Here is a 17222-nt window from a genome sequence, read left to right as displayed (position 1 = left end):
CTTTGCTCACCTGCATCTCCTTCATTTCCTGAACATCCACGCTCAGCCAATCTTCCCACCACCTTAACAGTGACAAAGTTCCTCTTGTACTTACCTACCACCCCATTAGCCTCCACATCCAATACATCATTTGCTATAACTTTTGCCATCTCCAAAGGGATTCTCCCATGAAACATATCTTTACCTCTTCTGCACTCTACACTTCCTGTAGGGATCATTCCCTCTATGACTCCCTTGTCCATTCATCTCTCCCACTAATCTCCCTCTCAGCACTTACCCCTTCAAGGGACTGTAACTCGCTGTAAGGTTACACTGCTGATGTAATGGCCTCTCTGAAATGTTTCACTGCTAAGCTAATAGTTTCTCTGTAGCAGCAATGTTTGGGTTATGACTAGACATTATGGGGGCTTTGGAATGTATGCTAGCCAACCAGAGGAATGTTTTTCTTTCTTGTGGATCTGGGAGCAGGGATTTTGTGGTCTTTTGTCGGCGAGAGATGAAGAGAGAAGACATGAATGGAAAGAGTTGGTAGACTGCTGGACAGAGTGGACTTGGAGTGAGGGTCCAACGGTCAGTGACACTCAGAGGAGGTCGATGGGGGACGAATGGACGAGTCTGTGAGCTCCAACGTGCACATTAGACAGTCTCATTACAATGGGCCCTTTTTCTTTTTATTTTCTTTACTAACCCTATAGTCAGATTAAGATTTATAAAGTTCAGTTGTTTAATTGCAAATGGTGGACTGCCTGATATTTTGCGGTGCAAATTTGTAACCAGGCAACACGTTGTGCAGCACCCAAATGAGATCTCTCAGTTGGGCCAGAGGCTGTCTTCCCCTAGACAAACACATGCTGGCCAAACTTGAGGATTACAGGACCAAAGAGCTACACCTGCCCTTCCACCTCCTCCCTCACCTTCATTCCGGGCCCCAAACAGTCCTTTCAGGAGAGGCAACACTTCACCTGCAAATCTCCCATTCCTGGTCTGACATGTCAGTTCACGGCCTCCTGTTGTGCCAGGATATGGCCACCCTCAGGCTGGAGGACCAACACCTTATGTTCCTATTCCTATTCTTATTCCTTGGCTTAAGGATAGAGGGGAAAAATACAGCTGTATTTTCCAGCAAAACTATGAATTTTAAATAATTAAAATCTTCCAGTAATGTTTTTGTAACATAGTGCAGGTTTGGGCAGGATTTAACCTTATTTAACAATCTCCCATAGTTGGCTGTTATAAAAAAAAATCAAAGTGAATGGTTCTTCATCATCAAAGCAAGAATGAAGGTACAAAAACTTTAAGCAAGATTCATATATCCCAAATGACCCCTTGCTATTTACCACACAATTACAATACAGTTGTGTTTTCAGCAACTGTGAGGACCCAGCTTCCCAAAGCATTGCCTCGCTAGTTTTGTTTTAATAATTTTTAATAGTGTTAATTAATTCTGGTCAACCCAATATTGAAAACAAACTCGATGGAATGAGGCGATACACAATTAATTTTGAATAGTAGATTTGTTCTTATCCCTTTGATTTACACTAACTTCATTCCTGCCACGAGGACGGCAAGGAGATGCAGTCGTGTGCCCCATTCGTTTGTGTCCCAAATGCAAAAAGGGTGGGGGGTCAATTACTCAAAACCAAGATGAGAAGAAATTTCATCACCTGAGAGGGAATCTTCATCCAGCTTCCGCAGCCCCATGTATACTCAAGGTAGAGATCATAGATTTTTGGATAGCAAAGGTCATGGGATTTATGCAAGAAAATAATATTCAAGTAAAAGAACACCGTAAGAATGGTGGAGCAGACACAAGCTGTTGAACAACCTAGTGCCGTACTTACTTATCATTCTTGGTTATGGAAGTTTCAGCCTTAATCACAATGTCATGCTGCAGCAATTACATCAAAGAGCAACCTAAGTGGCTATTGTCAGGCACAGCTTGCCATAAATTTTCTGGGACCTGTATACTTGTCCAGAGAACACTTCCCTTTAAATGCTACAGCAAGGCATTTGCCAGATTGGTAGCACTAATTATCACACTACTTGAGATCTGTTTAATAATACTAGAAGGGGCAAGGAATCACAATTTACTGTTCAAATTGATAATTGCACTGCTGCCATTAGGCTTCATGTATTCTGTGGCACTGTCCCAATGGCTGACTCACCACTGCTAAGTGACAATTGATCATATACTCAGTGGAGAGCTATGCTAGTTCCCAGCCTTAAGCAAATATAATCTTCTGTGTGGGTGCAATTGGATCATTATCCTACGTGTTTGCAAGTTCATTAGGAAATATTAGATTTTGCTCAGCCCTTAAATGAGAACAGAACAGCATTCACCCTTGCATTGAATGTAATAACCAAATCCAAAGCCATGATGAATTGGCTACAATAATTTAAAGTGCTCATTTATGCTCATGCTGAGCCTAACTTTATCCCCTGCCCTCAAACAGGGTCTGAAGTCTCATCACAGTTGTTTGTCTTTGATCCCGTTATATGTACACTACACTGTATCACAAAATTCCTTTCCAATAAAATTTCCAAGATCAGAGGCAATAGGGTAAAACCAGTGCAGTTTCTTGGTCTATGCCAATGATGTCGCCTGCGAAAAGGCCACTGCATTTGGAGCAGAAGATCGTAGGCCAAAATTCTCAGCACTACTATTTGCATAATATGATTACACAAAGAGATCACTTACCATGTATAGCGCTTTACATTTGGCCAATGATTCATCTGTCATTTGACCACCACCCCCCAAATTCTATCCTCTCCCATCCATGACACCCACAAATTTTTCTCCAAACATACAGTACTGTGCCAAAGTCTTAGGCACATATATATAGCTAGGGTGCCCAGGATATTTGCACAGTACTGTAGTAATTTTATGTATTGCACTGTACTGCTGCAATATAAAAAAAATTCATGACATACGTGAGTGATGATAAACCCAATTCTGACTTGGGTCTCTATTGTGGACTGAGTCAGAAGGGGGCAGGGAGAGGGGGGAATCATGGCTGGGAAAAGGGAAAGAGAGGGAGCAGGAAACACCAGAGAGATATTCTGTAGTGATCAATCAACCAATTGTTTGGAATCAAATGACAATGCCTGGTATCTCAGTAGCTGAGTGTATCTGCACCCGTACCACCCCTAGCACTCCTCCTCTGCCACCTGAACCACATTGCTTCCGCAGTGAGCCACCCCTTCCATCTCCAACATCCTTTGCTCCTGACAGATCTACAAACTCACTCTCTATTCCATGTTGGCAAAAGCCTTGGGCACCCAAGCTTGTACAACGTAACTCTTGAAAGATGGACCCTCCCACCCCCAAATTCATCACTGTCACACCTTTTTATCCAATTCTGCTGCCTCATTTCCTCTGCAGAAGATAGAGTTTTGGCATGGATTGGTTCTCCAAAATTCTGCCAAGTGTTGCTGTTGAGGCAAATGTGCAGATTCCTGATCTACACTGTTATCACCAATGCAAGTTCTAGATGACTCAATGTAGAAGTTATATGTAGGAATTTGACTGATAGAACTACCATTAAAGACAGCAAAGAAGCACGGCAATCTCCAAACACTGTTTACAACTGCATTTTGTATCTTATGCCTCTTCCACAGCTTGCTATTCCCATCCCAGAGCGGGCCCTACAAAAGACAAACAAGTTATACTTTGCATTATAACTGAACCAAAAGGTTCAACTCTGCTAGATTTTAAAAAATAAGTCTGTTAGGGGTAAATGTATTTTGAAAGAAATCCTGCAGGTGCTGCAAATCTGAAATAAAAGCACATCTACATGGAATACTAAGTAAGTAAGAATGGTTCAGACAATTGACCAGTGCAAAATGCAGACTCTGCTCTTCTCTCTACAAGTGCTTCTTTTTGAGCGAACTTTAAGAACATTTTTTAGAAACTCCACCTCCACTTTGGTCATAGCAAAAGTCTGAAAGATCGTACATAAATGTTGTTTACATTCTACATTACCACAGACTATTCCAATGATTTCTAGTTTAAACTATATTTGCTCTTCTGTTTCAAATGTTCTTTGCTCATTGCACATTATAGCCAAAGGCCAATGGTAGGAACGTGAGAGGGCTGAAAGACTGGTCCAGAAGGACTGATCACATATTGTGTACAAATGGTGACACTCCATTTATGGTAGCAGATTGAAAAGTGTGTTAAATCCTGAACTAATTGACTGTCAAACAAGAACTGAAAAGTGCAAGCTAACTAACTGTTCTGTCATCTGCAAATCTTAGAAATACAAGATTCTTATTATGTGAGTGCTCTGCCCTCAGATTCTTCAAACACAAGGTCACTGTTGTGGGCATGAAGAAAACTCTCTGCAACAGTGCCCAAATAGGAACAGTTATTCCAATGTCCATGCTGCACAGTTTAAAAACAATTTGCCAGGTCTTGAACAGTTTATGTGAGGATTAAAAAAAAGCAAAAGTATTTCATCAAGTCTGGAATTTGAACAGCATTTTCAAATCCCACGAGCTCCACAAAAGTCAAAATTTCCATACTCAGTGTTGCCAAGGCTCAAGCTTTTTACACTCAAACACCCGTCACACCACAATCATTCCCATTCATCCTTTCCCAACATATGGAAACATCCATTTAAGGATACGGTTAGGTATCTATAGTGAGACAAAGGACAGTCATTAGGTGACTGGAAGTATATCTAAGGAAACCATTTTGAATCTGAACTTGGCACTTTTGAGGCTCAAAAGTAAATACTGAAATGTGAAAATTTAAAGATATTAGTAATCACGGTGATAGAGGCTTATTGTTATTAATACCTTCAGGAATAATCTGCTGTCCTCACTCATGATCTTCAGATGCAACAGTATGTAAACTCTTAACTCACACACACACTTCGCAGGCCACTTCGCTTTCTAGCACCCTACCCCACCTCACTGCGCCAATGTTCAATTAAATACCAGGAATATCACATTCCTGCACCAACACCATATCCCTCAATTCTCTGAATATTAATTTTTAAAAATACCAAACTCTGCAATTTAAAGCATTTTCTATATCAGCATTAAATCATTGAAAGCAAGATCAGCTCAGTCCAAAAGAAACATTTCACCAATGTGAGTCTAAATATTTAGCTATGCAACATGAAACAGCTCCTCCCCAAAAAAATTTACAAAACAAATATACTGTTAGCAAGGAAGGGCCACTGCCATTCTCCAAACACAACGGCTAAATTTGAATTAACCAATGTGAAATGAGTTTCCCCAAGATTATGCACATCTTTCCTTCAACCTGTCGCACCTTTGCTTCCTCAGCTTAATCCAGAATTAAAATGTGCTCACCACTCCAGGATATCGGAAATGAGATCTCAATTTACACCCCCACACAGCCACATCTTTTTAAAAATGCTACAAAGCATGCCATTGTGTCCTGAGAGCATGCCCATCACTTGTTCTATTTAACCAATTCTTTGTCACTAGGTGATAACAAGTTTCAAATGCTTTCCTCCTTCTTTCCCCAATTTCTCAATAATAGGATATTTACTCTCCACTATCTTGAAGTCTGATGCAAACACTGTTCAAAATCTCTACCACTTTCTATTAATTCTTTAAACCATTCCTCTTAAAGTTCAAAGTAAATTTATTTCCCATGAACATACACAACCCCGAGATTTGTTTTCTTGCAGTAAATCCAAGAAACACAACAGAATTAATGAAAAACATAACCAGTAGGACGGACAAACAACCAATGTGTAAAAGACAACAAACTTTGCAAATACAAAGAGAAAAAAATAATAAATAAGTAATAAATATCAAGAACACGAGATGAAGAGGCCTTGAAAGTGAGTTCATAGGTTATGGGAACTTGTTAGTGATGGGGCAAGTGAAGTTGAGTGAAGTTATCCTCTCTGGTTCAAGAGCCTGATGGTTAAGGGGTAATAGCTGTTCCTGAACCTGATGGTGTAAGTCCTGTGACTCCTGTACTACCTTCCTGAAGGCAGCAGTGAGGAGAGACCTGCATCACCCCAGGCATACCCTGTTCTCATTCCTAACATCAAGGAGGTGGTGTATTTTTTTTTAAAAATAGTGTTCATCACCTTAAGTTTAAGGAGTCTGTCAATCATATACCCACAGGGATCTTTATTTTGATTGACAAGACTATCCAATGAATGTACTGCAAGCATTTTTAAAATTTTGATGCAAGGTTGTCATATTTTGTTGAAGCTAACCAGGTAGAATTAAGAACCACTTTTCAGAAAATAATTAAAAGATTTGCTTCCTTGTCTGAATCTCATTCAGCTTGGATAGCTGACAGCCTAATGGTATGAACATTACATTTTCCAATTTCTGGCTACCTGCTCACAGTGATCTATTCCAACTCACACCAATCCACCAAGTATCTCTCTCTCTCTCCCTGTGTTGATCATTTCCATCCCTCCCTCCTTTTTACTTAGACTCAAAACCCTTCCCCACCCACCACCATCTACCCTTCAAACATTTATCTGGATTTCTTCTCTTAGTTCCCCTTTGCTATTCCCTCCCTCACCTAGTTCCATCGTCCCATTATCCTAGGCTCCCTTTGTCACCTACAAGTCTCTGTTTTACACTCTTCCCTTTCACTTCTATATCCTGACCATCTTCCCTCTACATCTTGCAGTGTCTCAACCCAAAATGGCAGCCAACCTTTTGCCACCAAGGTCCTGCTTCATACACAAAGTCCTTCCAGCATCTGAAGTCTCGTCTTTCCTTGTTTATTCTCCATCACTGTTGCATTTATTTATTTACTGATACAACACTGTACTCTGGCCCTTTGAGACAAGCCACCCCAGCATCCCCACAATCCCTGATTAACCACAGCCTAATCATGTGACTGTTTACAAGACTGATTAACCTACTGTTATGCCTTTGGCAGGAAACTGGGGTACCTGAAGTAAACCCACACATTCCATGAAGAGGACGCACAGAATAATGCCAGAATTGAACTCCAGAACACCCCAAGTTGTAATAGCGTTGCGCTAGCCTCTATGTTGTCATGGCAACTATTTGGTTGATTAAGCAAGTTCCCAGCAGCAGCGACAGTGGCCATACCAATGTGTCATTAGTCTAGGCTGAGGCTGGTTTACGAACAACTCACAAGTTACATTCCTGGTGGTTGTCCATCATGTCCGACGATGACAGAAAACCTTTGTGGGAGAGCTTTTTAAAGTGGAAAAGGGGCAGACCCCCCCCCTCAACCTCAGAAGTCTGGGCCCTGTGGTAAGAATAAGCATCACAAACAGGGGTCTTCCTTGGTTGCAGTGGATGACTATGGCATATTCTGCTCCTTTTCTTGCTCTTCACTCTCCATGGAGTGTTGCAGTACCACCTTCCTGGCCATTGGACCTCACTATAGATCTCATCTGCCCAGTCTGCCAGAGCTGACTTCACATGCTAGGACAGGCATGTCCCTATTTCACCAGGGTATGAGGCCACCTTGTTTCGCCTGCCTGTCAAAGTGGTGCATCAGAGTGTGGCTGCTGTCGCATGCAAACCGCAACTTGGAGCTGCAGCTGAGAGCCGCTGGAGACCAAGGTTAAGTGAACACCTCTGGTTAAGGGGCTTTTGTCGATTCTGGGGCAGCTCAAGGCATTGAATTTGGTGCTTTTCATTGAAGACTAGAGCAATTCTCAATGGACCCACAATGAGGTCAAACCACAGCTTCAAATTGGGTGACAAAAAAGGCCAGATTCTGTATTTGGATTTCAACTATCAAATACTAGCCTTGGACCATGTTATTACATTGGCTAACCACTTTCCTAATGTAGAGAACATTTAACATTTTCACAAGCTATCGCTGTTGCATTTAAGGACCAGTAGAAATGGTTGCATCCTTTCTGCACAAACTGAATGACACTGGAATATAATCAATTATGTTATAATGCTTATGGACAAACTGGATTGGTTTTTGAAAATAAGGGCCTCCTGTCTTCACTGTGCATGCTCACTTGCTACACCCTGCACCACGAAGTCAGTGACAAATTGAGCAAATCCTAAAATTAACACAAGCTTAAACCTGCTTAGCAAGAATTTAACTAAACCATAGCAACAACCAGGCTTTAGTTACCTGTAGCCTGTCATTGTGCATACTCAGTTAAAACACCAATGTCACCCAAGTGTGATTAATGCATGCTTAAAGGTTCAACCTTCACACATCATTTGTAACAAGAAAGAAATTCTCAAAATAATTACGTGGTAGTTTTAAGTTTGATAATCTTGTCAACCAAATCAAAAATAACCAGAGATAAAAATCGATGCAAAATAAATCCAAATCAGTTTGTTTCCATCCTTCTTAACTCTCTCCCCAACACTTCTCCATTTAAAAAATTATTAAGAAGTGTATCAGGCAACATTCATAACGATAATAATGCCACATTTGGCATCAGTGCTCAGAAACTTACTTTGATTCTTGTTCATGAAGTCTTTATTTTGTGCTTAGCTCAGTTATTTTAAATTCTAGGTTTCTATGTTTAAAATGATCGCAACAACCAAGCACCAAGTTAAAACTAACATTCAAATTTACTTTCCCCACATGGAATTACTTAAAAGTTCAACTGAGACTTTTGGCTTGGTGCATTGCAGAAAGTTCATTGGCTCTGAGCCAAAGTCTTTCTATATCCAGTACATTTATAAACTTTGCAGAAACCAATCAGATGAACAGATATACACATATCCAATACAAGTGCATCAATCCAACGTAGATTTACAAAAGCTAAGCACAAGTTTTTTTAAAAAGTGTTCCCGAGAACAGAACAAAACTGCTTGGACTTTCTGTATTCCCTGCACTAGAGGTGTGTCCTGTCAAAGCAGTTGCTAGGTGACTTGGTATTTTGCAAGAACAATAACACCTGTAGAACTAACACTGAACAGCTTTTTAAGAGTTCCTTTAAGTGCTGCCGTAATTATGAGAAATGCAGCATTAACTGGGAAGGGCAGAAATAAAAAGCAGGCAAGGAAATATTTTTAAACAGTACATAAAAAGCAGACATTTGGAACAGGCAACACACACACAAAATACTGGAGGAACTCAGCAGGCCAAGCAACATCTATGCAAAAAAGTACAGTCCTGCCGAAGGGTTTCAGCCTAAAACATCGATTGCACTTTTTTCTATAGATGCTGCCTGGCCTGCTGAGTTCCTCCAGCAGTGTGTTGCTTAGATTTCCAGTATCTCCAGATTTTCTCTTGTTTGTGATTTGTGAATTGGCATTTGTTTCAAAATAAGAGTCATGACAGAATGTCTTAATATTTTACAGCACATCCAAATACTTATGCTAATGAGAGGGTATAATTCTAAGGTGATTGGAGGAAAATACAGTGGAGGGGAATGTCAGAGGTAAGTTTATTTGCTTGGTTTTTTTTTTACATAGAGTAGAGGGTGCACTGAACACCCTGGTGCATGGAGGGTGCTGGTAGTTTACATTAGGGATATTTAAGAAACTCCTAGATAGGCACATGGATAATGAAAAAAATGGAGAACTCTGTAGGAGGGAAGGGTTAGATTAAATTTAGAGTAGGTTATAAGGTTGGTACAACATTGTGGGCAGAAGGGCCTGTACTGTGCCTTATGCTACATAGAAATATTCCATGTTCAATCCCACATGTTAACAGAAAGGATTTCTTTTTAATGTTCAAACTGCTGATTCTGACTAAGTTTGAGCCACTCCTGGATTGCAAAACATGTCTCTATAGTCCTGAAAACAATGTGCAACTGTGCTCCTCTATCTCTAAACATTTTGCAACAACATACGAGACTAGTTACGTCACTGTTTTTTTGAGGGAATAAATCAAACTTAACAAAATGGGTTTGGTAAAAATTAACATCCAATACCGACAGATAACCAATTATTGCCTTTCTACCTTCTTCAATAGATCACCCTACAAAGCAGTAAGACTCTTGGCAATGTGGAGGATCAGAGGGATCTTGGGGTCCGAGGACACTCAAAGCTGCTGTGCAGGTTTACTGTGTGGTTAAGGCAGCCACACAATCACACGGTGCATTGGCCTTCAACTGTGGGATCGAGCTTAAGAGCCGAGAAGTAATGTTACACCGACACAGGACCCTGGTCAGACCCCACTTGGAGTACTGTGCTCAGTTCTGATCACCTCACTACAGGAAGGGTGTGGAAACCATAGGAAGAGTGCAGAGGAGATTTACAAGAGTGTTGCCTGGATTGGGGACTATGCCTTATGAGAATAGGTTGAGCGACGGAGAATGGGAAGTGACCTGATAGGTGTACACGATGATGCTAGTCATTGATCGTGTGGATAGTCAGAGGCTTTTTCCCAGGGCCGAAATGGCTAGCACAAGAGGGCACAGTTTTAAGGTGCTTGGAAGTAGATACAGAGAAGATGTCAGGGGCAAGTTGTTTTTTTTTAAATGCAGAGGGTGGTGAGTGCATGGAATGGGCTGCCGGTGATGGTGGTGGAGGCAGATACGATAGGGTATTTTAAGAGACTCCTGGATAAGTACATGGTGCTTAGAAAAATAGAGGACTATGGGTAACCCTAGGTAATTGCTAAAGTAGGTACATGTTCAACACAGCATTGTGGGCTGGAGGGCCTGTATTGTGCTGTTGGTTTTCTATGTTTGTAAAGCAGCGTATCCAGTTCTCTGCACACCCACCAAGCAGGGTGTACACCGGTTACACCATGTAAAGAATTAGCTGATGAAGCTATGAGGCAGCAAAAAAATACAGCATTGCCAAAACACCTTCAGCTCCCTCCCCAAATCCTGTGCACTTTTCCCAGCCCTACCTACCTCAATATGCAACCACAATAAAAGGGCTTATGTACCCCAACTTTCACAACAGAATTCAACACAGCATATTCAACTAGAAGTTCCATTTACTAGGTTTTTAAAAAAATTATGTAATGGCATGAAAAAGTTAATCCACAATAAATTTTACAGGAAATAAAGATTACAACACAGGAGGCTAAAAAGCCATGGAGATGGTCTCAGTTCAACTACCTCGCCAGCCCCCAGCCCCCAACCCCTTGCCCTTTGCCTGACAAATTTTATGAACTGCAGGTCTAAAGAGAGTTACTCATAATGACTAATGAGACAGACATGTCTGATGTGTCTCCACCCACCTTTGAACAGATGCCAATTTCAGGCAGAAAATGTGAAATTTGTGGAATAAGGCTTCACTTCAAAGAGTTCTCTGTAAACCAGAGAAGCAATTCTCTCCACCCGACAACAAACAGTAATAGGTATATCCTGAAGAGAAGGCATTTTAAATGAAAAGGTGCCTTCTTAGTGAGATTGTATGACAGATTTTATTCTTTTTTAAAAAGTGTTCATGCACAGAAAACTGTTTTTAAAGAACATTAAAATTTGTGGGAGAGAGATGAAGCAGGAATTTTAAGAAGTGCAAAGATGGGTTGATTGAGGCAAACTTAATAGTGGAAATCAAAGTTGAGATGCAGGAGTGAAGGTTGAAGGATTTAAAAGGCAGCAAAGCAACAGAAACCAAGCAGAGGCACCAATACCAGGAAAAGCTGGTTGGAGAATAGATCTGTAATAATATGGGATGAGCTCACAAAGAATTTTATTCAGTATCTTGGCTTACAGTTGTTAAAGCTGGGAGTGCAGATGAAAAATGTGGAGCACGCTGCAGCTTGCCCCATTGTGTGCGCTGCTGTGAATGAGCAATGTAGGGATCCTTGTAGAAAGTAGGATCCCTCGAGTGTCCTCACCTATTCCAAATGCAAGGAAATCCTACCTCTCAAAATCCCTTCCATTAACTTGTGCACCACTGATGCGAAGTCCTTAGGTATATTTAAAGCGGAGGTTAATATGTACCTGATTAGGAAGGGCGGCAAAGGTTACAGGCAGCAGAAAGGGGTTGAAAGAGAAAATATATCAGCTATGATTAAATAGCGAAGCAAATGCAATGGGCTGAACGGCCCCATTCTGCTCCTATGTATTATGGTCTTAAGGCTTAATGGCATGTCATTCTCAAATTATTTTCTTAAATAAAAGGCACAACATCAGCCATTCTTTCAGTACCTCAAGTGCTGACAAAATTCATATTAATTATCACATTGTTTGGTGTAGGTACACTGACTATGAAATGCCAGAAGCCATCAGTTTGCTGTCCTCATTTGGCTACCTCCTGATCTTTCACTTTTATTAAACTTCCATGAAGTTCCCTTGGAATCTCTTCCTATTCATGCAGTCTAGATTTATTGATAAACTTGCACCAATTATGCTGTCCTAAGGAAATAAAAGTACACATGACAACACCCAGAAAATGTCGACCGCTTCCCATAACTCTGAAGCCACCACTTCCTGTGGACAAACTTTCCACCAGCTTAAAATGAACCAGCACAACCTTTGTTCAATTCAGGAAATGGGTAGAAAACAAACCTGGCACAAAACCTGTGATCTACCAGACAACCATAACCCCCGCCTTCCCACGTTTCAGAGAGCTGAGCTACCTCAAGGAGGCATCTCAAGGCATTGGGAAAACACCACAAACAAGACAAAAACTGTAGTTGCTGGAAATCCAAGCCACACACACACAAAGTGCTGGAGGAACTCAGCAGGCTAAGCAGCATCTATGGAAAGGAGTGCAGTCGACATTTCGGGCCGAAACCCTTCCTCAGGACTGGAGAAAAAAAAAACTGAGTCATCAGTTGGGGGGTTGGGGGGAAGGAAGAAACACAAGGTGATAGGTGAAACCAGGAATAGGGGAGGGATGAAGTAAAGACCTAGCAAATTGATTGGTGAAGGAGATACAGGCTGGAGAAAGAGGAATCTAATAGGAGGACAGAGGCCATGGAAGAAAGAAAAGGGGGAGGAGCACCAGAGAGTGCAGGCAAGGAGATGATGTGAGAGGGGGATAAAGGGGATGGGGAATGATGGCCATTACTGGAAGTTTGAGAAATCAGTGTTCATGCTCTCAGGTTGGGGGTTACCCAGACAGAATACAAGGTGTTGCTCCTCCAACCTGAGGGTGGCCTTATCACTACAGTGGAGTAAGAGAAGGGAAGGAGTACAAGCTTGCAGGTGATTTATGAAACCAAAAGAGGGGAAAGGGACTGAAGTGAGAAGCTGGAAGGTGATAGGTGGAAAAGGTAACAGACTGAAGGAGGAGCCTGACAGGAGAGCAGAGTAGATCATGGGAGAAAGGGAAGGTGAAAGAGACCCAAAGGGAGGTGATTAAATTCATATTCACACCTAACTAGTGAATTGGAAAACACAAATTTAAAATGAACTAATCTTAATGCAGGATCAGTTAGGTCTGGCACCAAAGGTGGTGCCTTTTCATTAGTTGAGAAGTGAACCATGACATATGTTTCCAGCAAACAAAATTAAATACAGATCCCAGCTGACACACGAGGAGGTAATGTTCAGCAAACCTGACTGCTTATGAATAATAATATGGCAAGTGACCACAAGGCATTCACAGCTCTAAAAGGCTTTAGTTTTTAGATAAAATGACCGGTATCAATTAAGTCAATAGGCTGACAATGCTGATTAGGAACTAGTTCCAATGGGTTATACTACACAAGATACTGACTGAACAAACAAGTCAAGAATTATTTGGAGCAAAATTAACTGTTTACCAATTCTGCCTTTCAGGACATTTGGAATGATAGAGTCTACATTAACTACACCAAAACTTCAAGCTAACTGTTACGAATGTGCCACAACTCTGAGGGGCCGAAGGGTACAAAGTAGCCCCCTCCTTTTTGAGAATCGCAAGATCGCTATTAATTCGGGTCTGGGACCCAGGAAATGAGAGAGAGACGTCCAGAATACACAGGTTTTGGAATGTGTCCTGGCCTCAGCAAGACAAAGCCACGGATAACGGCCATTGTCTCTTGGAGACGGAATTGTGTATTGAGTACTGTTCTATTCATTGAAGCCCCTCGGGGGATGACCAGAGTGGGCTGGTTGAGGGATTGCATCATCCCAACCTGATTGACATCTGAGACCTCGTGAGTAAGGATAAAAGAGGGTCTGGGGAACAACCCCTTTAGACGCACCAGGAGAAACGCTAGAAATCCCGTGACAGCGTTTAATAGCGACAGCCGGTGGGGCTCACGTGCATCCTTTTCCCTTGCCTGGGAATTGGCGGGCTCGCCACGGAAAAACAGCTTTAGCTAAAGGAGAGGCCACACCAACGGAACTCTCGAAGGATCAAAATCATAAAAAGGGAAAGCTGACAAGTTTCTAAAAATCTCTCTCTTGACTCCAACCAAAGGCTGCAGCCTGAATGAACTGAGTGACTTTTATATTTCCATTGGACAATACATTATTCCCTAGACAACGATAGAGCTTATTTCTTATTGATTATTATTATACACACACTTTTAGATTTAGTATTGACGACGTATATTATCTGTATGTTTGCATTGATATTATTTTTGTGTATTTTTACTAATAAATACTGTTAAAAATAGTACCATCAGACTTCAACAGACCTCTCTATCTTTGCTGGTAAGTGACCCAGTTACGGGGTTCGTAACACCAACCAAATTGTAAAACACTACATAATGCTTTGATACTGATACACCTCCAATGCAGGAAGACTAGAGGGCAATAAAAAGTTGAATGTCAGAACACTTACTTATCTTTTCCAATTGTCTCATAGTCCTTAACCACAACAAGAATTGATGAGGAAGAACTTAGGGCCACTCCCTTCAAATCAAATTCAATTTTCTGTTGGTGAATAAATAAATCAATTGTCAACAAAAATATCAGAATCAGAATAAATTATACTCCAGAATAATTACGATTTCAATATATGCTGAATAATTGTAGTTTGAAGTGGTGGGAATTTTTCATGTTAGTCTTCTCTCCATTGTTTTTTGGAAACAAGCAGAAATGAGAGATCATCAGATCAACACTTATCATTGAAAAGTGAATTGTAAAGTTCATTTTGCTGTTACAAAGTCATATTCACACAGATTGGAAATTTATAAAACTGTAGCTATGCAATACTTAGTGAGTTCCAAAATGCAGACTATAGTTTCCAAAGTGACAAAATCTGACGTTGCTTTAAACAGGTTTCAAATTTAAGAATACATCTTTGTCGAAGGAATCTCACCTCGTTCCACACAGGATTCAATTCATTATTAATTGACCTGGTTTTCTTCTTTTCATCTGAAATAGTTAAATATTACATTTATAAGGTATTGAAATGCAAAGAAAAAAAACCACATTAAAAAGCATTATATATGACCCACAATTTACCAGATGATTTGACTACCTAATTTTCAAGCCAAAGTAGAATAATTCTGGTATACATTTGTTTTTGAGTGGAGAAATAAAGCAATAATCAATTATTTTAGGTACTAATAAATTAATAATGTCAAGTAATGTCCATATTAAACCATTTCAAGCACTCAGCATCTGCTAAAGATCTAGGCCTCATATGGAGCCAGTGATCATTAAAGGAGAATGTGTGGAGCAGGTTAAGACCTACAAGTATCTGGGAGTACAGTTAGACGAGAAGCTAGACTGGACTGCCAACACAGATGCCTTGTGCAGGAAGGCACAGAGTCGACTGTACTTCCTAAGAAGGTTGGCGTCATTCAATGTCTGTAGTGAGATGCTGAAGATGTTCTATAGGTCAGTTGTGGAGAGTGCCCTCTTCTTTGTGGTGGCGTGTTGGGGAGGAAGCATTAAGAAGAGGGACGCCTCACGTCTTAATAAGCTGGTAAGGAAGGCGGGCTCTGTCGTGGGCAAAGTACTGGAGAGTTTAACATCGGTAGCTGAGCGAAGGGCGCTGAGTAGGCTACGGTCAATTATGGATAACTCTGAACATCCTCTACATAGCACCATCCAGAGACAGAGAAGCAGTTTCAGCGACAGGTTACTATCGATGCAATGCTCCTCAGACAGGATGAAGAGGTCAATACTCCCCAATGCCATTAGGCTTTACAATTCTACCGCCAGAACTTTTTAAAGCTATTATTAATGCTTTTTGAGATAGTGATTTAGATGCATATCATATTTTTTACTGAGTTGAGTATTGTATGTAATTAGTTTTGCTACAACAAGTGTATGGGAAAAAAAGTTGAATTTCCCCATGGGGATGAACAAAGTATCTATCTATCTATCTAAAGAGAGGAGTTCTTAACGTTAGTCATTCCCTAGCAACCTGTTCTGAAACAGAAATGACAGCTTATCTGCTCGACACTTACTCCCAGATGACAAATTCAGGGGAATTAATGGATCAGTTGTGATTTGTCTGGGTGATCGAGCAGGTGCAAATCAAAATAATTAATTCCTATTTCTAGTTTCCATCATCATGTACATCACAAAAAATCTTCAACCAGCACATTAGCAATTTAGAAAATGAATGTCTTCTTACAAGACCGTAAAATACAGGAGCAGAATCAGCCCTTCAAGTCTCTTCTGCCATTCAATCATGGCTGATTATTTCAACCCCCACTCCATTTTCTTGCCTTCTCCCCAAAACCCTCAACTAATCAAGGACTCAAATATACTTGGAGGTGGTCTCTGTGGCAACGAATTCCACTGATTCACCACATTCTACATTAGGGGGTGAAGAGACCTGTCGTTCTTTATGTTCCTCCAAGTAGAATTTTAATTGTATCCTTTAATATTTCCTCGGATACTCATGTCTCTTAAAGAAAATTGTACCAAAACCAAACTAGAAATAATTTGTAAAAGCACAAAATGCTGGCAGAACTCAGCAGGCCAGACAGCATCTATGGGAGGAGGTAGTGACAACGTTTCAGGCCGAAACCCTTCATCAGGAGTGAAGTAACATGGGATGGTCGGGGGGGTGGGGGGAATAAGAAGTGGGGGGAGGGATAAAGTAGAGAGCTGGGAAGTGATAGGTTGGAGGGAAATGGGCTAGGAGGAAGGTGGAGAATTATGGGAAATAAAAGAGAAAGAAAGGTAGGGCTGGGGGGAGATTATAGTGAGGGGGAAAAAAAGAGAAAGAGTACCAGACTGAAATAATAGATAGGGATGGGGGTAAGGAGGGGGCAGGGGTATCAACGGAGGTCTGTGAGTTGGATGTTCATGCCGGCAGGTAGGAGGCTACCCAGGTGGGAGATGAGGTATTGCTCCATCGACCTGCGCGCGGCCTCATCTTGACGGTAGAGGAGGCCATGGACAGACATGTCGGAGTGGGAGTGGTCTGTTGAACTGAAGTGTGTGGCCACAGGGAGATCCTGCCACTGCTGGAGGACTGAGTGCCAATGTTTGGCAAAACGGTCT

At 41.2% G+C, this 17222-nt stretch overlaps 1 protein-coding gene across 3 annotated transcripts in view; it reads right to left on the bottom strand.

The window, feature by feature from the left end:
• The window catches only part of LOC140715373 (myoferlin-like), a 276005-nt gene that overhangs the window by 246500 nt on the left and 12283 nt on the right, over positions 1-17222 (bottom strand). For all 3 annotated transcript variants that reach the window (XM_073027462.1, XM_073027463.1, XM_073027464.1), the window contains exons 2-3: positions 15076-15131; positions 14596-14687 (exon numbers count right to left, since the gene is read on the bottom strand). In XM_073027462.1, coding sequence (XP_072883563.1) covers positions 14596-14687; positions 15076-15131 — 148 coding nt within the window. The remainder of the gene's footprint in view (positions 1-14595; positions 14688-15075; positions 15132-17222) is intronic.

Source organism: Hemitrygon akajei, chromosome 23 (assembly GCF_048418815.1).
Source record: "Hemitrygon akajei chromosome 23, sHemAka1.3, whole genome shotgun sequence".
Classification (NCBI taxonomy): domain Eukaryota; kingdom Metazoa; phylum Chordata; class Chondrichthyes; order Myliobatiformes; family Dasyatidae; genus Hemitrygon; species Hemitrygon akajei.
The sequence above is the reverse complement of the archived record's forward strand: the minus strand, read 5'-3'. Positions and strand labels throughout refer to the sequence as shown.